Genomic DNA, 27521 nt, shown 5'->3' on the forward strand with positions numbered 1-27521 from the left:
CTCCTGAAAAAAACTCTCTGTGATTTTCAAGTTTTGTTTTCTTCAAAAACTTGACTAATGAGGCTGAAACTTCTACAGGTAAATTATATTATATTCGTCTTATTCACAGGCTCAAAAACTTGATCTACCAAATGTATCAAAACCCTGTAAGTTTAAGATTGATTCGTTTTTAATACACATGTTTTTTTGGTTAATGTCTCCATGACCTTGCTCCCATTTACTCTAGTGAATTAATGTTGGTCAAAAGTCAATGTCTAAAGCCCTTTTCACATGGCCAAAATGTAGCCAGGGTCCCTTGCTACAAAATTTACGAGCACGGCTTGTTTATTTGTTATCACCATGCGTGACTGATTTTGTGAGCTTTCCCACTGGAAAGTTAAAAAACTAACAACCCTTGTGCGACATGAGAGTGATATGACGAATTGGTCATCCTGATCACTTAAGTTGGACAAGATAGCACCCACAATAGCATGCGCTGTATGGGCATTTTCACCTAGGATGGCGTTCAATAAACAAGGGTTCCTTTCACACGATGATGTAGCCCATGTCCTTGGTCAAAACTTCCGCTAGTGTAAGATTTTGTCGTAGGTTCGGACCTCCGACAAAATGTAGCAATGTTGGACAAGATTTGAAAGGGACCCTGGACACTCCAAAAATTATTGTCCTTTCACACGAGGTGCATTTTGTAAAATGTTACAACCATGCTACAATTTAGCAAGGGACCCTTGCTAAATTGATCTCGTGTGAAAGGGGCTTTAACAGCCTTGTGACACAGTTACTCAAAAGGGTGTTGCCGCAAACCTCTCTTAGTGAGGCTGAAACTGTTGGAATTCCCAAACTGCAAGATGTTGCCTAACATTGGGAGATCAGGATTTTTATCCAGCTGCATCTAACTATTTGATGGAAAAAAATTCCCATCTGACATTCAGTTTTAGAAATAGCTTTTGGTGATGCGGAATATGTGCTTTTTTCATCTTTTCCGTTTTAGTTTTGTATACTATTATTTATCTGTGTACATTTGTGTACCGTTTATGTAAACAATACTTTTTTTCTTTTTTTAGATGTATGTTTCTGTCTTTTTAGATATTTATGCAATTGTGTTGCTTTATTTTTCTTGTATTACAATTTTGTATTGTAATTTTAAAGAGATGCACCTTTGAACTGTCTGGTCATGGAGAAAGTACAATATAATCAATTAACTATTGACTATTTGATTACAAGTAATGTGTAAAAAATGCAATTAAACAGCCACATCTGTCAGAATTAAAGTGTAATTTGTATTCACAAATCAAAACTCCATGTGCTGTCATTCCGACGAAAGATGTTTACGCCCAGCCGCGATATTTTTCGGAATTGAGATACCCAACATTAGGCCTTGATAGCTCAATTGAAAAAGACTATAAGCAAAGGTCGCATGTTCAAATCCTGCCTGCTATGTTCTTTTGTTCACCCCCAATTTCTCTAAAACTTACCCACCCCACTTTCCCTTGTTTATTGCTTGCTATTTAAAACTATCAATAGTAAGCGTAGTAAAACAACAATCTTACAAAATCATTGAATGAAACTGAAGTAGAAAAAAATACATTTTGATAGAATTCACACACAAGTTTTACTGAGACAAATCATTGATAATTACATTGCTGTTGCCTTTTAATTAAAAAAAAAAAAAAAAAAAAAAGGTTTCAACTTTTTATCTGGCATTCATATAGAGTGAAAAGCTGTCCCTCCTCCACCCCTCAGTTTTGTTTTCTTTAAAACCCAGAACAAATTGATTTATATTAACCTTCTCTTTAATCAGTAACCTATTATTTTCAGTCCAATGTGCACTGTGTGTGTGACAATTCCATGAGAGTTTCATACTCAATTCAACCTGTGCATGCATGGCAGGTGTTTACATATTCGATCTCTTTAAATAGATGTTGAACAATTCAATAATATCAAATGTGTTTTGTTCTAGTTATACTGATGTTGATGTTCACATGAAAATAAATTTGTGTGGGAAACGTCCAAGGTTTTTTGAAACAATTATAGAAATAAGGTTTTTTTTCTTCACCTTTTTAAAATTATTATTTTGTAGTAAGTTCATTATGATGACATAATGTGTTGTCAATCCACACGGTTAGTTTTTATTTTGGGCAATGACATTATTTTTATTTAACCTAGGGAAAGCAATTCACACATTTATACACGATAAATTTGCCTAACACAAAGAGTGAGCAAGATATATAATTTGTCACACATTATGAATCAAATTTACTTTATAAATGAATTATAATTTATAAATTATACAATTTTATGAAATGTACATACTGGTGTACATTTATTTCTGCGTAAACAAGTTATATTCCTCCCCTTTAAAGCTAATTTTTGGTGAGACTGACATTTTTGCATCAAGTTTCCATGTTTTTTATGGAGAATATTTCTACAAAATTGTTTTCCTACTAATCAGATCTTTTTCTCCTTTTTTTCATCAGAGAATCAGTGAAATTATTACTAAATAGCTTGAAAACATTTCAATAAGGGATCATGAAGACACTATTGGTAATTACTCAAATATTTGGTGGCATTAAAAACGTACTTAGTAGAGAGGTGGAGAGCTGTTGATGGTATAAAACATTGTGAGAAACAGCTCCCTCTGAAGTAACATAGTTTGTGAGAAAGATATCAAACGATTTCAGGCTTGAAGTCTTTTTTAGGCATCCCTCAGCACACAAATTTGTGCAACAAAGGTGTTGTTCTTCATTATTCTCTTGCAACTTTGATGACCAATTGAGTCAAAATTTTCACAGATTTGTTAGTTGATGCTAAAGTTGGGATGCACCAAGTGAGAGCACTGGTCTTTGACAATTACCAAAATGTGTCCAGTGCCTGTAACTTCATGTACCAATATCAAGGCTAAGAGTTTGTTATTTTCATCGCTCACACGGCGTAGCATTTTTTTTATTCTAGACTCGTCTTTACTGTTTCTGAATTTGGTTGTCGCTGTAGTTGTCATGGTTTAATGCTGACTGGTTGTCAGCATCTCCTTCTCCTTGTTCACATACTCGGCAAGTTTCACTACTCTCTGTTTTCTTCTGCCCTGTGATAAGTTGCAGCCATACTGACCTTCTTCTCTTGTGTTTCTGAACTGGAATAGATCAAAGAAGCATAAATCCGTTTATTATTGTTGTATTAATTTTTGGTTTTTACCCATATACACTGATGTGTGTAGCACTGTATACTCAGTACTTTCCCGAGTCCTGTGAAAAAAATCACATGCATTTTACTCGGGTGGGATTCGAACCCACGACCTTTGCAATTCTAGAGCAGTGTCGGGAAAGTACTGAGTATACAGTGGCACACATCGGTGTATATGGGTGAAAAAAGAAGAACAAATTAATATTCGTTATCCCCGATGCAAATTTAACATCTATTATATTATTGTTGTGTTTGCATAAACAATTGACAGATTTTTATTTTCTCTTTTTTTTTGTTCCTCCTGACTTATTTAAATATTGAGACCAAACCGACTTTCATTCATGACCCAACACTCCCTCAAAAGAGGTTCAATACATGGTTGTACTAGCAAGTTTACTATTAGTTATTTATGGTTGTACCAGCAAGTTAGTATTTATAGTTTATTCTTATTATTCACACCACGCAAAGCTTCAAACATTACTTAAGGTACAGATTTGCTTATGAGGTATAAAGATTGTCATGGTGGAAGACTTTTTAAAGAATTTGGCTGCAGTTTTTTAGAACTTGGTTAAAAACACTGGACACCTTTGGTAATTGTCAAAGACCAGTCTTTTCACTTTCTGTATCTCAACATATGCATAAAATAACAAACCTGTGAAAATTTGAGCTCAATTGGTCGTCAAAGTTGCAAGATAATAATGACAGAAAAAACACCCTTGTCACACGAAGTTGTGTGCTTTCAAATGCTTGATTTCGAGACCTCAAATTCTAAACCTGAGGTCTCAAAATTAAATTCGTGGAAAATACTTCTTTCTCAAAAACTATGACACTTTAGAGGGAGCTGTTTCTCACAATGTTTTATACTATCAACCTCTCCCCATTACCCGCTACCATGTAAGGTTTGATGGTAATAATTATTTTGAGTAATTACCAATAGTGTCCACTGCCTTTAAAAACAACCAGTGATCTGACAGCAGTCCAAAAGCCCAATGTTTAAAAAAAACATTGACACAAGTTAGATATCTTGGGGTTTTTTCCCAATTTTTTTCTTCTTGTGATTCTGATGACAGATTGAGCTTAAGGCTGCCACAGGTGTGTTATATTTGTTAAATTCATTCATGTTTATTAATCAATCTAAAGATTTACTTGACAGAAGTTAACAAGATTTAAATTGACGTGTTTACATTATTTAAAAGCTACACACATGTGTAAAACTAAATTATGGGAAAAACCTGTTAAGTGATAAAACCTTATAAAAATTAAGCTTGCTTTGTTGATCTTCTTACTTGAAGCGGATACAGAATGCTAAGAAATGTAAAGTTGTTACATTTTTGTAATAGATGCAGTCCATAGGAAACAGAAAAAAACATATAAAGAGTCTCGTACCTCACGTTAAAACATGGTAAAAATGTTTTTTCCTGAAACACTCCATGCCAAAATTCTCAAAAATGTGAGGTCAAACAAACCCGCTCTAGAAAGGAATCGTGATGTCATCAGCACTATTTGATGTGGAAAATAGCGACCTCAATTGGCCAAAGCTGGACAACTGTGTACAAACCCAATATGGGAAAATCGCCACTGACATCAAGGGGTGATTGCGTAGATAAGCCGTTTTTGACTCTCAGCTGAAAAAGCCACGCGGAGAGGTGCATTTTTTTACTTGAATGATTTTTTACCAAATGCAAACTTTAAGCGTAAAATGGTTATAAATCAGTATCTACGATGTCTGTTTGGCCTAAAAAAGGTAATAGTTAAAATATTGAGATTATCCTGTAGCCGCAGTTTAATCTGATTTTTCGAAATTCTATTATTATTTAATTTGCCCCACAAAAAACCAGTGATAGCCTGGAAAGCCTATAAAAAAAAACTTTCTAGTGTACATGTACAGGTCAGGTGGGTCAAAATCAGTTTATTATTGTCTGACTTACTCTTCATTACTTTGGTACTTATTTAAAAAGATACACAAAAAACAAAATGAATTTATGAAATAGATGAAATAATTTACTTACACATGTTGGGGCAGGTTTCTCTGCACTGTTTCTTCCATTGGCATTTGGTTCTCACAACCTGCAAGGTGTATTGTGATGTCACTATGATAGAGTGGTGATTGGGCACTCTAAAGTTCTTGCTAATGCTCATGCGTTTCTCCGCGGCCACATCATCCTTGGTAATCGACTCAACTTCAGCAGAAAAGAAATAGCCAATCATCTTGAGCGTCTGGTGCGGTGCTAGCGCAGTATAACCCTCGGTGAGATCACAGCTAGCTCGCTCCAGATTGAAAGCTCCCCCGGCTACACTGCCGGACAGAAGTTGTACCTCTGTGGAGAACTTGAGCTGCTGCCATTTTTCATATGTTGCTCTGACGTAGATTTTCTGCCCCGATGTGTTGGCCACGTAAATGGTCTGATCAAAAACCATGTTTGGAGGGTTGCAGTGCGATCGTGGAGTTTGCAAGTTTTATTTAGCAGCATAAGTTGTGAGGTGTCTGTTGTCCATAGATCGCCTTTTGTAGAGTAAGAGGGTTTGCCGTAATTGCACAATACGAAAGAGAAAGTGAAGTTGAGGAAGTGCAGAATGTAATTTATCAGTGTTAGGAACTTTTTTATGTACAGAATAGTTTTTAAAACTGTTGAGCAAGTCTTCTTGAAAAATGGAAAAAAAAGTACACACTGTATTGATTTGGACAATGTCTTTCTCAAAGATTACTAGTAGGCCTACAAAAGAGAAAATTTTCAACTCTTTTTTTACCGCGATCATTTTATTTTAATATGCTGAAGAAAAAAAAAACGCCAAATCTTTCTGGAATTTCCAGATTCAATTGTTAGTAGAACATTTCCTTGTACAGAAAGTATAAGAATTCATTGACTCAGCAGGAAGCTTTAGGTGAGATAATTTCCTGTATTATAAAGGGTATACACAGCATCATGAAACATGAAAAGTGTTGGAGAACTTTTGGCTTGCAGGAATTATTTACCAACTTTTTAAGGAAACTTACACATTGTCTTTGAATTACCAAAACGAACTCTCAGTTTTCAATGATTTATTTTATTATTTATTTTAAATCTTTAGACATACACAATAGTTACAAGTTTTACAGGGGCTGTCAAGGTTAAAACAAAAGTATAAAAACTGTCATCAAAAGATGTGTAAAACCAGACCCCTGCCAACGATAAACATATGATTATACAATATAAAAAGGTGATTGCACTGAAATATTTAAAAATCACACATAAGAAAACATTAAAACACAAGCAAAACCAGACTATTGAAAACAAAACTGCACCCACAACAAAACACCGTAGCAATAAGAGGAAGGGACAACAAATGATAGGATGATTTATCAATGTTTGATCAGCTCAGAGCTTTGCTTTTGTGTGCAAAACATAGAGTTATATATAATAACTAGAGGGCACACTGGCCTATATACACGCCCCAGCGTGCGCGCAGGCGGCCATTTTCTAAGTTGACAAAACAGCCATCTCACAGCGTGTGTTTGTGCGGCCATTTTGTAAGTTGAACAAACAGTATCACCTGAGCGTTCAATAAAAAAAACCTCAAACGTGTATTTCATATCCAACGCGCGTACAGAATGGCGCGCTTGTCATCTTGCGGTCCTGTTGCATTTGTGCAAGCAGCATCACCAGTACACCCTCTAGTTCTTATATATAACTCTATGGTGCAAAACCAATGGGGACACCATCAAGGAGCCAAACAATTGGAGAAGAAAGTTGATTCCTTGGCTCCTTGTTTCCTTGGTTTTCATACTGTCCTGCCTTGTGGAACATCTATATCTATATTTAGAGTAGCAGTCCTTGATCCAACCCATACAACTCAAAAGTTTAAAACAAGGGAATCAATGTGTGGGGCCTGGTTCTTGATAATTTTACCGAGATGAAGTCGAGGTAAATTATCAAGAACTAGGCCTCGGCGGGTTTGGTTCTTGATCATTTTACCGAGACGAAGTCGAGGTAAATTATCAAGAACCAGGCCTCGGCGGGTTTAAACCACTAGTTGAAAACCGATTCAACACACTTTGATTTCCATTCATAAATACCTTTTCGGTCAAAAAACATCTGGCCCTCGGGTAAACAACTCCTTCTAAGGAGATTGCTGTGCGCATCGCGCATAACGCGTGATGTGGCACAACTGTCCCAGTTGTTGCTCTCGACCAATAGGAATGAAGAAACAATCTTATAAGCACAAGTGCAAGCTCACGTGTAACACACATGTTAAACACTTTTTACTAGTCATTATCAAAGGTTTATGAACACCCACGTGACGCGCTCTCCACCAATAGGAATAGCAAAACTGTCTTAGGTATTTATGAATGTTAATTTAAAAATGTTAATCTTTGTTATTTGTTATCCCTTCTCCCCCTGTGTACATGGTGGGAAATGATAAGAATCATCTAGGATCTTGAAAGAGCCATCTAACAGCTTTATTCAACAGGTTTCATCAATTCTTTTCACATTCTTATTTTGAGATTCCTTTTTAATTTTTACTTAAATTTTTTATTTAGGCCCTAAACTTTTAACTTTTAATGAATTTTTACTTAAATTTTTTATTTAAACTTTTAACCTTTAATGAGCTTGTACATGTTTTATTTATAGCTCATCATCTTATCTTTTATTTTCACATCAATTGTTCGAAGAGTTTTCTTTCCTTTTCTCCCGAGTATACTGTTCAAAACGTCGAGACCAAACCGACTCGTTTCAGAGCCAACAGTCCCTCAAAAGAATACATGGATGTTCTGCAAATTTACTATTATTTATAGTTTATTCTTTTTCTTAGGGGACTTTAAGTTGTCTCATACAGGTTGAGAAAGGCACCAGAATGTATTTTATCATTTATGTCAAAAATATTCCTGATGGTTTTTTTTGCTTGGATGTTTTTGTTTCTGTAGTGAACTGCAAGAGAATTTGATTCGCTCCCATGCGGCTGGAGTTGGGCCCCCTCTGTCTCCAGATCGAACACGTCGTTTGTTGGCACTGAGGATCAATGTAATTGCTAAGGGACACAGTGGTTTGAATCCCAAAAACCTCAAGAGGATGCTAGAAGCATTTAATGGTAATCCTTTTATTTAATAATTTTTTATTTCAACACTTAACTGCAAATAGTTTGTTTTGGATTGTGGTGTGATGGGGGTGGATCTGGAAGGTTTTCAACGTTTGACATTCGCGCTTCTCCTCTCGCGCTGCAGGAGGAGAAGTGGAGCAGGTAACGCAATAGTTGAGTGATGTTGAATAACAACGTCTTGCACCAAGATTATGAACATTTCTGATCCAATTAGGCCCACCCACAGTATTATTTTATGGACTTTTTTTTAGCTCCTTGAGAAATTGTTCTTTTTGCTGGAGAACTGTCATGCCCACTTAGCTTTGACACTCGGTATTTGTTTTGTTTAGCATTACCGGTACCCTATTCTTACTTCCCTAGCATCCTGCTTGCCGTGGGTTCCTGAAAAAGGCACTGTGGGGGCCAGCGGTGATCTTGCACCCCTGAGCCATCTGGCTCTAGGTATGATGGGTGAAGGGAAGATGTGGAGTCCAAGAACAGGATGGAGTGAGGCCGAAAAGGTAATACAAATTCATTTTGTTAGTTATATTTCAATACATTTTTAGGGTTTATTGATTTTCTCAAAATTACTCGACGGTCAGACTGAAATTAACAAGTTTACATTTAAGAAACGAAAGAAGTATATAAATTAAAGGAGAAAATTGTAAAGGTATTAAACCTGCAAATACTAAACAAACAAACTGTAGTCGCAAACAGTAGTTTCACTGGTTTTGACTATGTTTTGTGTTGCTGACGAATATTCAGACACAATATTTCCTACTTTCTTGTTTTAAAGGTTTTGAAGATGCATGGAATAGATCCCATTTTACTTGGTCCAAAGGAGGTAAGTTTATTTTGATAAGATTCGTGATGTTAATAGTTGTTCACACTTGTTTTTAAACTATCAGAGGGTTGGCGTGTGACCAGCTCTTTCTCCCTATAATATGAAGAGAGAAAAAAACCTGCTTGCCACCACCACCTCCATTGTGTTCTGGGTTTTTTTACCCTTATTTGTAGCTACAGTGTTCACTGTTTATCCCTTGTTTTGTCTGTGTGCTCTCATTTCTTTAATTTGTTTCCACTTGACTGCTTTTGTTACACCAGTATACCTGTTGATATGTACGTTGTGTTGTGTTGTCATTTAGCCTTCAAGACAGACTCTGCTAGGCTTAAAACATCAGGCCATAACTATTTGTTGCATTTACCAAAGGTCTTTTGGTTGTTAAAGAAACTGGACACTATTGGTAATTGTCAAAGACCATTGTTCTCACTTGGTGTATCTAAACATATGCATAAAATAACAAACCTTGTGAAAATTTGAGCTCAATTGGTTGTCGAAGTTGCGAGATAATAATGAAAGAAGAAAAAACCCTTGTCACACGAAGTTGTGTGTGTTTAGATGGTTGATTTCGAGACCTCAAATTCTTAATATTAGGTCTCGCAATCAAATTCTTGGAAAATTACTTCTTTCTCGAAAACTATGTCACTTCAAGTGAGCCGTTTCTCACAATGTTTTATACCATCAACCTCTCCCCATTATTCGTCACCAAGTAAGGTTTATGCTAATAATTATTTTGAGTAATTACCAATAGTGTCCACTGCCTTTAAGCAGTTTGCAACAGCTTATTCCATTATCTCACTTTTTAAGCAATTTTGTATACTGCATTCTTGGGGTTTTTCCATGTTGAAATGTTTGGATTTGGTTTCTAGTTTAAAACATTATTTGAAACATTTTCTGTTGTGGATGTCTTTTTTAACCAAAGGGTATTGCCCTGATCAATGGGACTCAGCTAATAACCGCTCTGGGAGCTGAAGGTAATTATAACCCAAAACAATAATGATAGATCAATCATTCAATACAATCAATCATAAATGAATACCTCAAACAGTTTCGCTATTCCTATTGGTGGAGAGCGCGTCATGTGGGTGTGTATAAACCTTTGTTTATGACCAGTAAAAAGTGTTGAAACATGGGCGTGACACGCGAGCTTGCACCTGTGCTTATAAGACAGTTTTTTCATTCCTATTGGTCGAGAGCAACGGCTAGATCACGCGATACGGGCGACGTGCACAGCATCCCCTTACAAAGAGTTGTTTACCCGCAGGCCTTACCATTTCATAGCTGGAGGGGTGTTGTGTTGAATGAAATCATTGAACAATTATAATTTTTGCATTTATTTTACTTTTTGACCAAAAAGGTATTTATGAATAGGAATCAAAGTTTGTTGAATCGGTTTTCAAATAGTGGTTTAAACCCGCTGAGGCCTGGTTCTTGATAATTTACCTCAACTTTGTCTCGGTAAAATTATTAAGAACCAGGCCTCTTTGGGATTAAACCACTAGTTGAAAACCTCTTCACCACACATTGATTCCCTTATTTACACAAAAAAATGCAAAAAGAGGTTAACAACATATGTGATTTTCCACCACAGCTTGACACTGCAATTTATTTAATCTATAAATACCTGCAATTTTAACACTAAATTTAATTAAATATATCAATATTTTCTCTGATTGGATGAAATATGGATTTTTATAGAAGATACATTTTCCCCAGACCCCTGAGTACTGATCATGATTTTGTTTATATTTGTAACAGCTGTGGTACGAGCTGCCAATATTGCCCGCCAAGCTGATGTCGTTGCTGCTCTAACCTTGGATGTGCTGAAAGGATCCAATTCTGCATTTGAAAGCCGTAGGTTTCTAAGTAGTATACTGCCAGGTCAAATTTTGAAATAGAAGGTTCTAATATATGTCTATTACAAATTTAGAAACCAAAGATTATAAGCATTGTATACAGTTTGTTGTTGACACATTTGGTAATTGTCAAAGTCCAGTATTCTCACTTGGTGTATCCCAACATATATGCATTAATAATAAATCTGTGCACATTTTGAATCAATTGGTCATCGAAGTTGCAAGAGAAAGAAAAAACCACCCTGATTGCACAAATTTGAGTGATTTCAATATATGAGTGAGAGGGAGCCGTTTCTCACAATGTTTTATACTATCAACAGCTCCCCATTGCTCGTTTCAAAGTAAGATTTTATGATAACAATTATTTTGAGTACTTACCAGTAGTGTCCAGTGCCTTTAAATGGAAAAGCCAGTTCAGCTAGTTCAAGTTTAGACACTGATGGTTCTAAGCACTATATGGCCAGTTCTCAAGTATTTATACAACCAAGTTCTGACAGCCAGCATTATGCAGCTAGTACATGTTTAGAAACCAGCATTATACAGCATTTTTAAACTTAGAAATTGAAGGTTCTGTTTGTTATACAGCTAGTTTAAGTTTAGAAATCAAATTTGTATTATAAATAAATGTATCATATTATTATTATTATTAAATTGTTGATGTCATCTTTATTGGTACCAGACATTCATGCCGCCAGACCACATAAAGGACAGATGAAGGTAGCCCGTAACCTCCGCTCTCTCCTTGCGTCTGACGTCCATCCATCTGAGATATCCGAGAGTCATCGTTTCTGTGATAGGGTACAAGACGCCTACACCCTTCGCTGTTGTCCACAGGTAACACACCTCAACAAATCTCTTAAACTAAACTGAACCTAATTATGCGTCCATGGTGCTCAGTAAAAAACTTTCCACTCAAAATTTATTTTTGCTTGTGTTGCCAATCTCTATGTACATGGTATTTATGAAGTGTTTCTCTGAAATATTTTTTGAAACTTGCAGGACTAAAGGCTTGCTTTTGTTTGTTTATTTGTTTGTTTGATTTGGAGTTTTAAGCTGTTATTTTTTTGTTTTAATATCTTTGTGGTGTCCTCACATGTTGTATTTGGGTTACAAAAGTAAATGTTCTACTTCTTAAAAATAATTTTAGTCTTTGTCGCCCATCTGTAGGTTCATGGTATCGTCAACGACACCATTGACTTTGTCCAAGGCATCTTGACCACAGAGATGAACAGTGCTACGGACAACCCTGTATCCTAAATAGTTCATTTAATCTACTTTTTGGGTGTTGGGAGCTTAGCTCCAGAACACCTTTTGGTTTTGGGGTTTTTTTTTATTTTTATTTTTTTACTTCTTCTGCTTTTCCTCATCCCGTGTCCGCAAACAAAGACACACTTCCCAAGCTCATATAAGTTTGAAACTTCACATATATATTTCTAAGGTATTCATTTTCTCTTTGAAAGCCAAAGTCTGATAACTCTAGCATGTCTACACTAAACACGTTTTTGTTGCAACAACAATTTATGTCTTCTTTTTAAACGGGCCTGCTTTATAATATTTTCATTTTTAGTGTAGTCCTTAACCCTCAATATCTTGAAGATGGTGTTTGCAGATCGTAAGGAGACTATTTCAGGTGGAAACTTCCATGGAGAGTATCCAGCTAAGGTACAGTACATTATGTTTTCCCCAGAGCTCAATGAATTTGGAATTTAGAGAAAATGAAGTCCACATTGTACAAAGTTTTAATTGTTAATTTATTTTGGTATCTGTTACACCATGTGTACACCATGTGTCTGTCATGCGTTTTTCGAAAGCAAAGTGTGCAATGTGTTAAAATTAAAACATGCACAAGGCAATCCTAATTCCTTATTTTTAAATATTGTGTTTGTAAGTATAAATCTTTCTGCATTTCTTGGCGTGTAAAGAGTATCAAGTAAAGTTATATTTTACACCTCATCGTAAGGAGACTAATTTTTTTCTCCACTTTCGTGCTGTGATTTAGCTTACTTGATTGAGCGACTTATAAATGCTGATTATTATATATTATTAGAGTTGACCACAAAACTGATTTTAAACTTGGAGCCCCTCCTTAAAGTTCACTGTTGCTATAGTGATATTTTGTTGCTTGTTTTTAGGTTTTGGACTACCTTGCAATTGGTATCCATGAATTGGCTTCTATCAGCGAAAGACGAACTGAACGACTGGTTAACCCATGTATGTATAAAACAGCTAAGAAACATGAACTTTTTTATTGGAATGTAAAGAGTTTTTGTCTGACAGTTAATATTTGTCATCGATTGCTCTCGTTTTTCTTGGCAGTCACAAGAAGACAAATTTAAACAGACAAGTCCATGGAACAGTGTTTTTACAGAAGATCCTACCCCCACAAATCCACATATATGATTTCTTAGTGAACCATGACAGAGTTGCAAGAAAATTTCTTTTTGGGACAATATTGTCCGAGATTTACTGTTATTTACTAGCTTTGAAAGGTTAGCCATAACACCTGGAAGTGTAGATAATTGTAAGAACAATTCGGAGGGAGTGTGTTACAGAAAGATTGTATTAAATGATTGTTTTTGAAGAGTTTTTGAAAATTTATTTGGTTAATTCATGTGATATCTATTTCCTAGCTTTGAGTGAGCTGCCAGCTTTTCTTGTGGATCAAGGTGGTCTGAATTCAGGTTTCATGATCGCACACTGCACTGCAGCAGCCCTTGGTAAGGATACTTACTGTAAATTTGCTGTATATTTTTATATGTAACTATTTTTGTATGTTAACTTTTTTTGTATGTATTGTAATTTTTTACTGTAATTTGGCCGTTGGCCACGAATGTAAAAAGTAATAAACTATGATCTATCTATCATCTATCTACTCTAATACATAATGTGCAAGTCCTACATGTATCAAAAACGAGACAAAAAACGACTCTGTCTCACGAAGTTGTGTGCTTTTAGATGCTTGATTTCGAGACCTCAAAATCTAATTCTGAGGTCTCAAAATCAAATTGAAATGTTTTACTTCTTTCTCAAAAACTAGTTTACTTCAAAGAGATCCGTTTCTCACAATGTTCTATACTATCAATAGCTCTCCATTGTTTGTTACCAAGTAAGTTTTTATGCAAACAATTATTTTTAGTAATTACCAGTAGTGTCCAGTGCCTTTAAAGGAACACGTTGCCTTGGATCGGACGAGTTGGTCAAAACAAAAGCGTTTGTAACCGTTTTGTATATAATGCATATGGTTGGAAAGATGTTTTAAAAGTAGAATACAATGATCCACACAAGTTTGCCTCGAAATTGCGTGGTTTTCCTTCTACTGTGAGAACTAACACGGTCGGCCATTTATGGGAGTCAAAATTTTGACCCCCATAAATGGCCGACGTGTTAGTCGACGAGGTAAAAGGAAAACCACGCAATTTCGAGACATGTTTGTGTGGATCATTGTATTCTACTTTTACAACATCTTTCTACCCATATGCATTTTATAAAAAACGGTTACAAACGCTTTTCAAAGACCAACTCGACCGATTCAAGGCAACGTGTTCCTTTAATAATTTAAGCACCGCCTAGATTGTTCTATAGACTGATCCAAGCACGCAAGTGCTGCGCGCTGCCTGTGGTCACGCCGCTATTGCTGTGTCGTGGCAGCGAAAACACAAGGGCTTGGCAAAATCATCAGGAGAGTTTGAAGAAACCAGACTTGATATTATTTCTGATTTTAGATTTTTCCCCTCAGAAAAATCAGCAATTTTTTTATTAAAAAGCCTGAAAAGTATCATTGTTTTTGCCTGAGAAACTGTCAATTGCATATATATTATATAATTATGTCAGATGTATTATAAAACTACAAAATATATTTTTATTTTATTGCACTGTTCTTTTCGTACTATTCCCATCTTTGATTATAATTATTTTTGTATCATCTTTATTACAATTGCTGCTGCTTATTTGTATTATATTTCCTTACTTTCCAAATTTCCCTGTTACTTTTTTTCTGTATTTTTTGGTTTATCTTCTTGTCTTTCTTGCAACAACTTTTGTATTACTGTTAAACAGTAGGCATATTACCACCTTGTCATTCCTTATAAGATGCTCCATATTGGTCTCAGAATTCTTAACTTCAATTAACTATCTTTCTAAAAGATTTATATAGCAAGTGCCTTGTACATTGTTGGTAGATACTAGCGCTATATAAGACTTTGAAACTATTATTCTTGTCTTAGTTTTGTTGAATAGCTTTCATAGAGTAGGCCTACTCTTCATGTTGATTAGCTCATTTTCTAATTTGGCTTAAAACTCTTATTAGAATAAATCAAATCAAATCTATAAAATATTGTTGGATAGCTTCTTGTCTAATTTGGCTTAGTCTCTAGGTCTAATTTGGCTTAGTCTCTAAGCAACATTTTGTCATCAGTTAATTTAGATTAAATTAAATCAAGTCTATAAAAAAAACAATTCACAACAAATTAAATCCAATATTTTTAACACCTTTCTCTCAGTGTCTGAGAATAAGGTGTTGACCCACCCAGCCTCAGTGGATTCACTTCCAACCAGCGCTAACCAGGAAGATCATGTCAGCATGGGTGGATTCTCGGCAAGGAAATGTCTGCAAGTTGTGGAGCATGTTGAGCAAGGTGACTATAAAGACAGTCCATTTTAAACCTGGTTCATACTTTCTGCGAATGCGAAAGTGAATAAAAAATTTACGTCACAAATTCGCAACGAATAATTTGCATCAGTTGAAACATGCTCAATTCCTGGGAAATGTCGCAGAGAAATTTTGCTTCGCATTCGCAGGAAGAATGAACCAGGCATTAGAGGAAAACAATTCCGGCCAGTTTGGGCGGTTGGGTTAGAGCAGTGGTATCTTCCCTTACCTTCCCACCTATAGGAGCCTGATTCGACTCCCACCAGGGGCGGTTTGGGGTTTCATTCTCTACCTAAAGAAAGGAGTTTTTTGGGTTCCTGGAATAAGTCTCTAGGTTTTTTTCTCCCACATCTATATAACTGAAACTTCCTTCATTTAATTGTCTTCTCTCCATGAGGTTCTTTGCTATAGTGATTAAGTTTGATTTTGGCCATTTTAGCCACCTGTTTTAATTTTAATGTGTTGATAATAAATATACCAGAAATAAAAGTTTGCTTTTCTGTGAGTCCTTGGCTTAACAACCAGAATTTATTTTATTACTAATTATCACATTTAACAACAGCAAGTCTTTCGTTTCGTATTGGGTTTTTAGTCTTTAAAAATTTTTTGCTTTCATTTCTAGTTCTAGCAATAGAGTTGTTGGCAGCATGCCAGGGGATTGAGTTTCTTCGCCCGTTAAAGACGACTGCTCCTCTAGAGGAAGTCTACAAACTAGTCCGAGAAGTCGTTGCGTAAGTTTGTTTTTTTCTTTCTCTTTTGCATACAGTGACTGCTTTGTAGTTAATCAGCATTTTTTCTTTTTTTTCTTTTTATTCAGACACATAAAGTCTGAAAGCCACTTCAAGGTGTGGGCTATTTGATAATCAACTATTTTGATCCATTTGTGTATTAATGTGTTAATCATTTTAAAGAATTGTTACTCTTATTGTTATTTCAGGCGGCGCTTTATAAGTCTTTGTATTCATTAGCCTCAATGCTATGAGCACTATAGTGTGTAAAGCACTAACTGCTCACCACCGTGTACCCAGGTTCGATTCCTGGCCTATGCGTTGGTTCTCTTCTTTGCTAAGAGGGTTTTCTTACAGGCTCCCCTGTTTTCCCATCTTCCCTCGATCTCTGGCTGCTCCGTGGTCATTATATAGGTCCATGTGGCTGGCTGCCAAAGGCACGTCCCTTGCATGCCTGATAATAGTAATAATAATAATAATAATAATAATAATAATAATAAGACTTGTAATGCGGACATATCCACCCTGCTGGGTGTTCAAGGCGCAGTAAAAACCAACAACAAACAAAACAAAAACAAAACAAAGAAAAACAGACAACAAAATTAGTCCTTGAAAATCTGTGACATAAGATAAGTTTTGAGAAGAGATTTGAATGTTGTGGTACAAAGACAAGATCTAAGATTAAGTGGTAGAGAGTTCCAGATGCGTGGCGCAGCTGGAGCAAAAAGACCTGTCTCCCCATGAGTGTTGAGACTTGGGTTCAATGAGAAGAAGCATATAACTTGATTGAAGATTTCTTGATGGTTCGGAGTGTAAACTTGAAGAAGTCGATGTGGCTCAAGCACGTAGCCAAGTCCTTCGCAATTCAGCATCACACAGGACATTTTCAATCCAATATATCAATGCAGGGGCTGATTTCATAAAGAGCTACGATTGATCTTAGCTGTAAATCCATCGTAGTTGATTCGTCTTACATGTACATACGATGAATTTAATTGCTTTGTGAAATCGAGCCCAGCTTCTTGAACCTACAGGTGACAATCATTTTAAGCTTCCATTAATATCTCTTGATTTTTAAATGCAGTAAGGTGTCAATAGTTATTTGTGATTGGTTTTTCAATTGTTGTAACTTACTTGTTTTGATCAATGAACTTCCTAATCATTTTATTTTAAAGGTTTTTGTCTATTATGTTTTATAAATTTAAGGTTAATTTTAATCAGTTTTATCATTTTATCTTGTGTGTGTATAAAGGGTATTTGTAAGCGTTTATAGGTATTTTAAAAAAAAAATCAAATAATTTATGGGGTTTTTTTGGACAGGAACTTTGTTTCTTTCAGGCAATCCTTTGGGCACCAGCTGGTACTTTCTGCGTTCTAATTGCTCATGTTGCATGTTTAAATTTTTTTTACCAATGTTCATTTATCATTTTATCTGCCCAGGAAATAAAATAATTAAAATATGAAATATAAATTGGTTTGAATCCATTTTTGTTTCTTTCCCCCAGGCCTTGGGATAAGGATCGTTACATGGCTCCTGACATTGATATTGCAACAAAGCTGCTGCAAGACCAAAAGGTATAAAAAAAAATTCCTCTTTGAAAAAGCAACCCTACCTTTTCTCTGGTATTTGTTAGTAACTGGATCTATTTTATCTTGTAATATCACTGGCCTTTTTTAATGTTAACGTTTTATTTTAGTTTGTCGAATAAGTTAATTATTGGGTTTTTTAGTTTATGTGATGTATTTTTGTATTTTTTTTGTATGAAGAAACTATAAATAAGTAGTAAACTTGCAGGTACAACCATGTGTAAATCGCTTTTGTGGGAGTGTTGGCTCTGAAAACCGGCTCTGAAAACCGGCGCTTCTCAGAGCCGACACTTCCACAAATGAGATTTACACATGGTTGTACCCGCAAGTTTACTATTTATTTATAGTTTTTTCTCCACACCACGCAAAGCTTCAAACAATACTTAATTTTCTGTAGTTTATAACCAATCAATTATGGTTGCTTATAAAAAGATCCTCATCCATATCCTAAACACCATCCACTCTCTGCTCCTGTGTTTATTGACTCCAATACTGAACTGGCAACTAGATAAAATCTATGATAATTTCCTCCAAGTAACAATTGCAACCCCTCTCCCCCAAGACACCCTACTTGATTAGTGCATCATTTATTTTGTGTATTTGTCGTCTTCAGTTAGCCTGGTAATTTAATTCTTTGTATTTTGTCGTCAGCATTTTTTGTAATGTCGTTGTTCGTCTCGTGTGTCTTGTATTAATTGTTTTGTGATTCGCTGTTTGTTTGTTTGTTTGTTTGTTTGTTTGTTTGTTTGTTTGTTTGTTTGTTTGTTTGTTTGTTTGTTTGTTTGTTTGTTTGTTTGTCTGTATAAAGGCTGTTTTCTACGAGCCTCGGCTTACTCAAACAGCCTCATGCTCTCGCTCTTCTCTTGTACATAGTTATTTCCTAATTGTTTATTTATTCTTTGCTTAAACGATACATACATTTTGTATACTCATACGCACTTCTGATTTTGTTACCTTTCTAAATTCTCAATTTGAACTATTCTCCAATGGAGAATGGAATAAACATCATATTGAATTGAATTTCTAGATATGGAATGCGGTGAAGCCTTACATGGATCACTATCATACTGAGCATCTGAAAGACGTCAGCGTCCAGTCGCCAACAGCTAGCGTCTTGGGATCAGGGACCTCTACACCCCGCAAGCCCAAGCGCAAACGAGAGTACTAAGGCGCAAACCAGAGTGAACCTGTGAAAGTTTGAGTTCAATTGATCGTCAAAGTTGCGAGATAATAATGAAAGAAAAAAACACCCTTATCACACAAAGGTGTGTGCTTTCAGATGCTTGATGACAAGACCTCAAATTCTAAACTTGAGGTCTCAAAATCAAATTCGTGAAAAATTACTTCTTTCTCGGAAACTACGTTACTTCAGAGGGAGCCGTTTCTCACATTGTTTTATACTATCAACCTCTCCCCATTACTTGTTACCAAATGAGGTTTTATGCCGATAATTATTTTGAGTAATTACCAATAGTGTCCACTGTCTTTAATTTCCCATTTGAAAGACAAAGCAACAATGGTAAAGTATCTTGCTTAAGGACACAAGTGCCACAGGGACTCAAACCCACACTCTGCCGATCAGAAATACTAGAGCTTGAGTCTGGTGCTCTTTATACCACTCAGCCGCGACACACAACAGCAGAGCATCCGAAACAAACAATTTAGAAAACAGTAAGGTGGGATTGCCTGAAACTTTTGCATTGTTATTTTTGTTTTCATTTTTTTTTTTTTTTTACTGAAATAGTGTTATTTGTCTTAACACTGATCATTTTTAACAAACAAGGACACTCCGTTTTGTTCTGGTGTTAAATGATCTGAAATAAGTGCATTGATTCATAAATGCGGTACCCTCTGCTAAAATAAAGGATTGGAACTGCCTCTAGCTACCAAGCAGTCTCGGTGGTCTAGTTGGTAAGACACTGCTCTAGAATTGCAAGGGTCGTGGGTTTGAATCCCACCCGAGTAATATGCCTGTGTTGTTTTTTAGTAGAACTCGGGAAAGTATTGAGTATACAGTGCTAGCACACATCGGTGTAAGGGTAAAACCAAAATGAATAAGTGCATTGTTTGTTGTAACTTTCAACAATGCCATAGTCTTGCAATACTTAGTTGTAAAGAGTAGTTTTTATTTTTTTGTAATCTGTAATCCTCTATATTTTTTATTACAATTTGTTTGTTTATATTTCTCCGATATTTTTTAAAGCGTATATTACTGCCTCAAAGGTTTCTTCACGGTTTTCCAGGATTTTTATTTTTAAGTGTTTTTGAAACACATGATATTTTAAGAGAACAATTCTTTGTGCCGCTTGTTTACTTTCTTAGTTTTGTTATACCTTTTTATTCATGGAAGTGGTAAACCATGGAAATAAAGCTACTTCAAACGTCAAAATGAATAAACTGATATTGCATAATAATGTTTTCTTATTGTTACACTAGTTGACCAAATAAGAAAATTGTGCTGGAAGGGCAATCTCAAGAACTTATTTGAGAGAGAGAAAAACAATTTTTTTTTTTTTGTGCGCAACATTTCAGTGAATTGTTGTTTAAGCTTTTGCTGTTAAAATGTTTAATTTAGAATTATTATATTAACTGTAAAACTCCACCATTAACTGTAAAATCCACTACAAATCCAAGTTTGGCACCCCCCGAACAAAGATATTGACAAAATAGGGACACCGCCAATATAGGGCTAGATAGCTCAGTTGGTAGAGCGCCGGCACGTTAATCGACCTGTTAAGTTAACAGCGCCTTGGCGGCGGTAAGTTACCAACTTTTCACACTTGGACTTAATAGCGGTTAGTTAGCAATTTGCGGCGGTAAGTTAACCATTTTATGTCCAATGCGAACACGGCTAAAGAAACATTATGTCTCTGCTTTTGTTGATCTTGACCACAGCATCGCGTTTGTATAAATCAAATCCATATTGTTTGGTTTTGGAAGAACTTTAAGCCTCAGAACTGTGAGAAAGAATAACCTTTCTCTATCTATTTTCTAAGTCCCAAACTATATCTGTTAAGTATGATTTGAAACTTTGTATGGTGGAAGTATAATCAGGTGAAGTGGTTGACAACTCAAAAGTAGTTTTTTATGACTAGAGTTATTTGTTGTTTAGTTGACAGACAAAGCATGGGAGAAAGTGACAGCAGCTAGAGAACTTCTGGATAATATTGTGAAAGAGAACAAAGGTGAGAAAATATATTGTAAAAAATTACCTGGGCCAAAATTTTGAATGTCTTGTTTCAACGCATCAAGAACACTGGAGTGCGTTTTGGCGACCCCAACCAGAAACTTTGGTCATCGGTTGAGCGTTTTGTGACAATGCTGTTCAGACCAACCAGTAATCGACGTGTTAATTCGGTTGGGCTTGTGTGGGGTCACCAAAACGCACAAGAAAGGGAAGGGAAGTAATAGAGTCAGAGTAAATCTTTTTCTCTTCTCATTTACAGTGGTTTATGGTGTAACAACAGGCTTTGGCAAGTTTGCTCGTGTGGTCATTCCGCCAGAAAAACTGAAGTGAGTAAAAACTTTCTCTGCTTTTCTTACCCTTTGGTGCACAGGTAATTTTTTGAAAAAGCAAAACATTTTCAACCGTGTTTTTCTCAAAATGTTCAATAGCACCCTTGTTGAACCTCGCACCAAATGAAAGCTCATCACTCGCTCTAAACAATCAAATGAGGGTGGTACATTTGGGGGGTTGTTGTTTTTAAGTTGTGTCTGTTTATAAAAGTCCAATTTGATACGTTTTGGTGGTCGCTAGGGTAATCAAAGGGTTAGCACTAGCTTCCTGTTTAAAACATAACTTGCAGAGGTGCTGTTGTTTCACAAAAATAATGTTCGTCTCAGCAGACGAAAACTATTTTAGCATGTACAACATATTTACTTGACTCTCCTGAAAAAAACTCTCTGTGATTTTCAAGTTTTGTTTTCTTCAAAAACTTGACTAATGAGGCTGAAACTTCTACAGGTAAATTATATTACGTTCGTCTTATTCACAGGGCCAAAAACTTGATCTACCAAATGTACACTCAGAAAAATATTTACACAAGTTGTGTAAAAAAAACCATGTTTTAGAGGCAGGGGGTGAACCTGCTAACAGTTAGGTAAACTTTTACCAGTTCGTTGCAGGGTAAAACTTACACAACAAATACTTACAAACTTACTTCGTTTAGGAGTAAACATATTTACCTAAATTTTAAGTAAGCGCTAGATATGTAAAATATTACACATTGATTGTGTAAACCTTACACTTTTATGACATGTAAAACTATTCCGCGTTAACCTTTGTATGGGTTAAAACTTTAATTTACCTTATAGCTGTGTAATTATTATTATTTTACTGTTTGTTTAGGTAAAATGTTTACTTGGATTGTGTGTAGTCGTACACAATTACATATTTTTACCGTTGTACCCTTGTCCCGTCTGAACGTTTGAGTAAGGCCTTACTGCCTGTTCGTGCTCGTCGAGCAAAAGTTACAAGCATGGGGATTTTGCTCCTTGATGGACGTAATGAAAGGTGAGTTTCTCAAAAACAATTGCGATCTGCAGTCATATACACAGACTGATGTGTGTCGTATTATTATTTGTTAGTTTTTACAGCCAGTTCGGCCTACATTTTTGCCATAAACTTGAAGATGTCTGCAGCGCTATAAAGTGAGCATGTTTTGTAACGTGTTGCAACATGTTGTCTTGCTATATCAGCACTATAGCGCTGTATACATCTTCAAGTTCATGGCAAACATGTAGGTCAGAATGGTTGTAAAAACTAACAAATAATAATACGACACACATCAGTAGATATGACTGTAGATCGTAACAACTTTTGAGAAACTCACCTTTTAATACGTCCACCTAGGAGCAAAAATCTCCATTCTTGTTACTTTTGCTCGACGAGCACGAACGACATGACTGCATGGACTGAGACGTTAGCAACTTGTCACGCAGACGCGCGTGCGCACACGAGGGGAAAAACAAAAAACATAACTTGCATGTAAACACCGGATTCTTTTCACAGTTCCTAGTAAGACCTACCAATGCCATGTAAAGTTTCTCTTTACTTCGGTAAATCTTACATAACTTTGGTTAACTGCAATACTTACTCTCAAAACATGTATAGATTTTTTTACACTACAAATCAGTACATATTTATGGCCGTGTTTTACTTAATTTAGGTAGTTTCTTACACAACTTTTTTTACATAACATCTTTTTACCATTTGTTTTCTGAGTGTATATCAAAACCCTGTAAGTTTAAGATTGATTTGTTTTACACATGTTTTTGTTAATGTCTCCATGACCTTGCTCCCATTTACTCTAGTGAATAAATGTTGGTCAAAAGTCAATGTCTTAAAGGAACACGTTGCCTTGGATCGGACGAGTTGGTCTATAAAAAAGCGTTTGCAACCGTTTGTTGTGAAATGCATATGGGTAGAAAGATAATTTAAAAGTAGAATACAATGATCCACACAAGTTTGCCTCAAAATTGCGTGGTTTTCCTTTTACTGTGCGAACAAACACGGTCGGCCATTTATGGGAGTCAAAAATTTGACTCCCATAAGTATTCTACTTTTACAACATCTTTCTACCCATATGCATATTATAACAAACGCTTTTCAAAGACCAACTCGACCCATCCAAGGCAACGTGTTCGTTTAACAGCCTTGTGACACAGTTACTCAAAAGGGTGTTACCGCAAACCTCTCTTAGTTAGGTTAACTATGTTGGAATTCCCAAACTGCAAGATGTTGCCTAACATTGGGAGATCAGGATTTTTATCCAGCTGCATCTTACTATTTGATGGAGAAAAAAATCCCATCTGACATTCAATTTTATAAATAGCTTTTGGTGATGTGGAATGTGTGCTTTTTTCATCTTTTCCGTTTTAGTTTTGTATACTATTATTTATCTATGTACATTTGTGTACCAGTTATGTAAACAATACTTTTTTTCTTTTTTTAGATGTATGTTTCTGTCTTTTTAGATATTTATGCAATTGTGTTGCTTTATTTTTCTTGTATTACAATTTTGTATTGAATTTTAAAGATAAAGAAATGCACCTTTGACCTGTCTGGTCATGGAGAAAGTACAATATAATCAATTAACTATTGACTATTTGATTACAAGTAATGTGTAAAAAATGCAATTAAACAGCCACATCTGTCAGAATTAAAGTGTAATTTGTATTCACAAATCAAAACTCCATGTGCTGTCATTCTGACGAAAGATGTTTATGCCCAGCCGCGATTTTTTTCGGAATTGAGATACCCAACATTAGGCCATGATAGCTCAATTGAAAAAGATTATAAGCAAAGGTCGCATGTTCAAATCCTGCCTGCTATGTTCTTTTGTTCACCCCCAAATTCTCTAAAACTTACCCACCCTACTTTCCCTTGTTTATTGCTTGCTATTTAAAACTATCAATAGTAAGTGTAGTAAAACAACAATCTTACAAAATCATTGAATGAAACTGAAGTAGAAAAAAAATACATTTTGATAGAATTCACACACGAGTTTTACAGAGACAAATCATTGATAATTACATTGCTGTTGCCTTTTAATTAAAAAGAAAAAAAAAAAAGTTTCAACTTTTTATCTGGCATTCATATAGAGTGAAAAGCTGTCCCTCCTCCACCCCTCAGTTTTGTTTTCTTTAAAACCCAGAACAAATTGATTTATATTAACCTTCTCTTTAATCAGTAACCTATTATTTTCAGTCCAATGTGCACACTGTGTATGACAATTCCATGAGAGTTTCATACTCAATTCAACCTGTGCATGCATGGCAGGTGTTTACATATTCAATCTCTTTAAATAGATGTTGAACAATTCAATAATATCAAAATGTGTTTTGTTCTAGTTATACTGATGTTGATGTTCACATGAAAATAAATTTGTGTGGGAAACGTCCAAGGTTTTTTGAAACAATTATAGAAATAAGGGTTTTTTTCTTCACCTTTTTAAAATTATTATTTTGTAGTAAGTTCATTATGATGACATAATGTGTTGTCAATCCACACGGTTAGTTTTTATTTTGGGCAATGACATTATTTTTATTTAACCTAGGGAAAGCAATTCACACATTTATACACGATAAATTTGCCTAACACAAAGAGTGAGCAAGATATATAATTTGTCACACATTATGAATCAAATTTACTTTATAAATGAATTATAATTTATAAATTATACAATTTTATGAAATGTACATACTGGTGTACATTTATTTCTGCGTAAACAAGTTATATTCCTCCCCTTTGAAGCATTTTTGCATCAAGTTTCCATGTTTTTTATGGAGAATATTTCTACAAAATTGTTTTCCTACCAATCAGAGCTTTTTCTCCTTTTTTTCATCAGAGAATCAGTGAAATTATTACTAAATAGCTTGAAAAAATTTCAATAAGGGATCATGAAGACACTATTGGTAATTACTCAAATATTTGGTGGCATTAAAAACGTACTTAGTAGAGAGGTGGAGAGCTGTTGATGGTATAAAACATTGTGAAAAACAGCTCCCTCTGAAGTAACATAGTTTGTGAGAAAGATAACAAACGATTTCAGGTTTGAAGTCTTTTTTAGGCATCCCTCAGCACACAAATTTGTGCAACAAAGGTGTTGTTCTTCATTATTCTCTTGCAACTTTGATGATCAATTGAGTCAAAATGTTCACAGATTTGTTAGTTGATGCTAAAGTTGGGATGCACCAAGTGAGAGCACTGGTCTTTGACAATTACCAAAATGTGTCCAGTGCCTGTAACATCATGTACCAATATCAGGGCTAAGAGTTTGTTATTTTCATCGCTCACGGCGTAGCATTGTTTTTATTCAAGACTTGTCTTTACTGTTTCTGAATTTGGTTGTCGCTGTAGTTGTCATGGTTTAATGCTGACTGGTTGACTGGTTGTCACCTCCTCCTTCTCCTTGTTCACATACTCGGCAAGTTTCACTACTCTCTGTTTTCTTCTGCCCTGTGATGAGTTGCAGCCACACTGACCTTCTTCTCTTGGGTTTCTGAACTGGAATAGATCAAAGAAGCATAAATCCGTTTATTATTGTATTAAATTTTGGTTTACCCATATACACTGATGTGTGTAGCACTGTATACTCAGTACTTTCCTGAGTCCTGTGAAAAAATTCACAGGCATTTTACTCGGGTGGGATTCGAACCCATGACCTTTGAAATTCTAGAGCAGTGTCGGGAAAGTACTGAGTATACAGTGACACACATCGGTGTATATGGGTGAAAAAAGAAAAAAGTAATAATATTCGTTATCCCCGATGCAAATTTAACATCTATTATATTATTGTTGTGTTTGCATAAACAATAGTAAGATTTTTATTTTCTCTTTTTTTTTGTTCCTCCTGACTTATTTAAATATTGAGACCAAACAGACTTTTATTCATGAGCCAACACTCCCTCAAATAAGGTTCAATACATGGTTGTACTAGCAAGTTTACTATTAATTATTTATTGTTGTACCAGCAAGTTAGTATTTATAGTTTATTTCTTTTTATTCACACCACGCAAAGCTTCAAACATTACTTAAGGTACAGATTTGCTTATGAGGTATAAAGATTGTCATGGTGGAAGACTTTTTAAAGAATTTGGCTGCAGTTTTTTAGAACTTGGTTAAAAACACTGGACACCTTTGGTAATTGTCAAAGACCAGTCTTCTCACTTTGTGTATCTCAACATATGCATAAAATAACAAACCTGTGAAAATTTGAGCTCAATTGGTCGTCAAAGTTGCAAGATAATAATGACAGAAAAAACACCCTTGTCACACGAAGTTGTGTGCTTTCAAATGCTTGATTTCGAGACCTCAAATTCTTAAAGGGACACACCGGCTCACCGTTTACGCAATTTAGGGGTGTAGAATCATAAATAATGTTTTTATAGATGGTTGCTTTAAAAAAAAAATCATCAAAATGTCACGTATTTAGCGAAAAATGAAAAAAAAACAAAAAACGGCCATATAACAAGCTTCCGTTACACGGACTCTTTGAATATGAATCTTACGTTAGAGTTTTCACCATTATTTACATTTTGTAGCGATAGTTTGAATACATGATCTTTTTCGTCAATTATTCGTAAATAATTTTGTAAAAAAAAAGATGGTTAAGTAAGTTACTTTTAGACGGCTGAAAGTAAAACTAGCCCGGAAGGTCACGTGATTGTTTGTACCACTTTTTGGTTAGAACAATCACGCGACCTGTGTTTTTGTCTTAAAATGCTCAAAAACGGCTAAATTTGATGATTTTTTTTAAGGACTGTTCTTCTTCATTCCTGGAAGACCGTTGAAGTCATATCTTAGTCTATTTTGTAGCCCAAACAGCCCAATTCGGCCGGTGTGTCCCTTTAACCTGAGGTCTCGAAATCAAATTCGTGGAAAATTACTTCTTTCTCAAAAACTATGTCACTTTAGAGGGAGCTGTTTCTCACATTGTTTTATACTATCAACCTCTCCCCATTACCCGCAACCATGTAAGGTTTGATTGGTAATAATTATTTTGAGTAATTACCAATAGTGTCCACTGCCTTTAAAAACAACCAGTGATCTCACAGCAGTCCAAAAGCCCAATGTTTAAAATAAACATTAACACAAGTTAGATATCTTGGGGTTTTTCCCCACTTTT

General features: G+C 35.4%; 3 protein-coding genes across 4 annotated transcripts in view; 1 reads left to right on the plus strand and 2 right to left on the minus strand.

The window, feature by feature from the left end:
* LOC139933933 (histidine ammonia-lyase-like) overlaps positions 1-20289 on the plus strand; it is a 29092-nt gene extending 8803 nt beyond the window's left edge. The window contains exons 7-20 of the mRNA XM_071928172.1: positions 8081-8244; positions 8614-8753; positions 9029-9076; positions 9996-10047; positions 10832-10927; positions 11609-11763; positions 12097-12177; positions 12526-12591; positions 13062-13140; positions 13560-13646; positions 15429-15563; positions 16200-16308; positions 17811-17880; positions 18920-20289. Coding sequence (XP_071784273.1) covers positions 8081-8244; positions 8614-8753; positions 9029-9076; positions 9996-10047; positions 10832-10927; positions 11609-11763; positions 12097-12177; positions 12526-12591; positions 13062-13140; positions 13560-13646; positions 15429-15563; positions 16200-16308; positions 17811-17880; positions 18920-19060 — 1423 coding nt within the window. The 3' untranslated portion in view covers positions 19061-20289. The remainder of the gene's footprint in view (positions 1-8080; positions 8245-8613; positions 8754-9028; positions 9077-9995; positions 10048-10831; positions 10928-11608; positions 11764-12096; positions 12178-12525; positions 12592-13061; positions 13141-13559; positions 13647-15428; positions 15564-16199; positions 16309-17810; positions 17881-18919) is intronic.
* Positions 1-27521, minus strand: part of LOC139933934 (major facilitator superfamily domain-containing protein 3-like) — a 63825-nt gene that overhangs the window by 19135 nt on the left and 17169 nt on the right. The gene's annotated exons all lie outside the window — the stretch shown is intronic.
* On the minus strand, positions 24-5764 carry LOC139933936 (uncharacterized). Its single transcript, XM_071928177.1, has 2 exons — positions 5187-5764; positions 24-3127 (listed from the first exon to the last, which is right to left on the minus strand). Exons 1-2 carry the CDS (start codon positions 5593-5595, stop codon positions 2958-2960), a joined length of 579 nt encoding a protein of 192 aa, XP_071784278.1. The 5' UTR covers positions 5596-5764; the 3' UTR covers positions 24-2957.

The sequence above is a fragment of the Asterias amurensis genome, chromosome 2 (assembly GCF_032118995.1).
Source record: "Asterias amurensis chromosome 2, ASM3211899v1".
NCBI classification, from domain to species: domain Eukaryota; kingdom Metazoa; phylum Echinodermata; class Asteroidea; order Forcipulatida; family Asteriidae; genus Asterias; species Asterias amurensis.

What these genes read in the sequence shown, in the direction of transcription:
- LOC139933936 (XM_071928177.1), bottom strand. Translation starts at nt 5,595, where the DNA reads ATGGTTTTTGATCAGACCATTTACGTGGCCAACACATCGGGGCAGAAA. An exon ending in AGAAACCTGCCCCAACATGT is followed by an intron (nt 3,128 to 5,186) that starts GTAAGTAAATTA and finishes GATCTATTCCAG; the next exon opens with TTCAGAAACACAAGAGAAGA.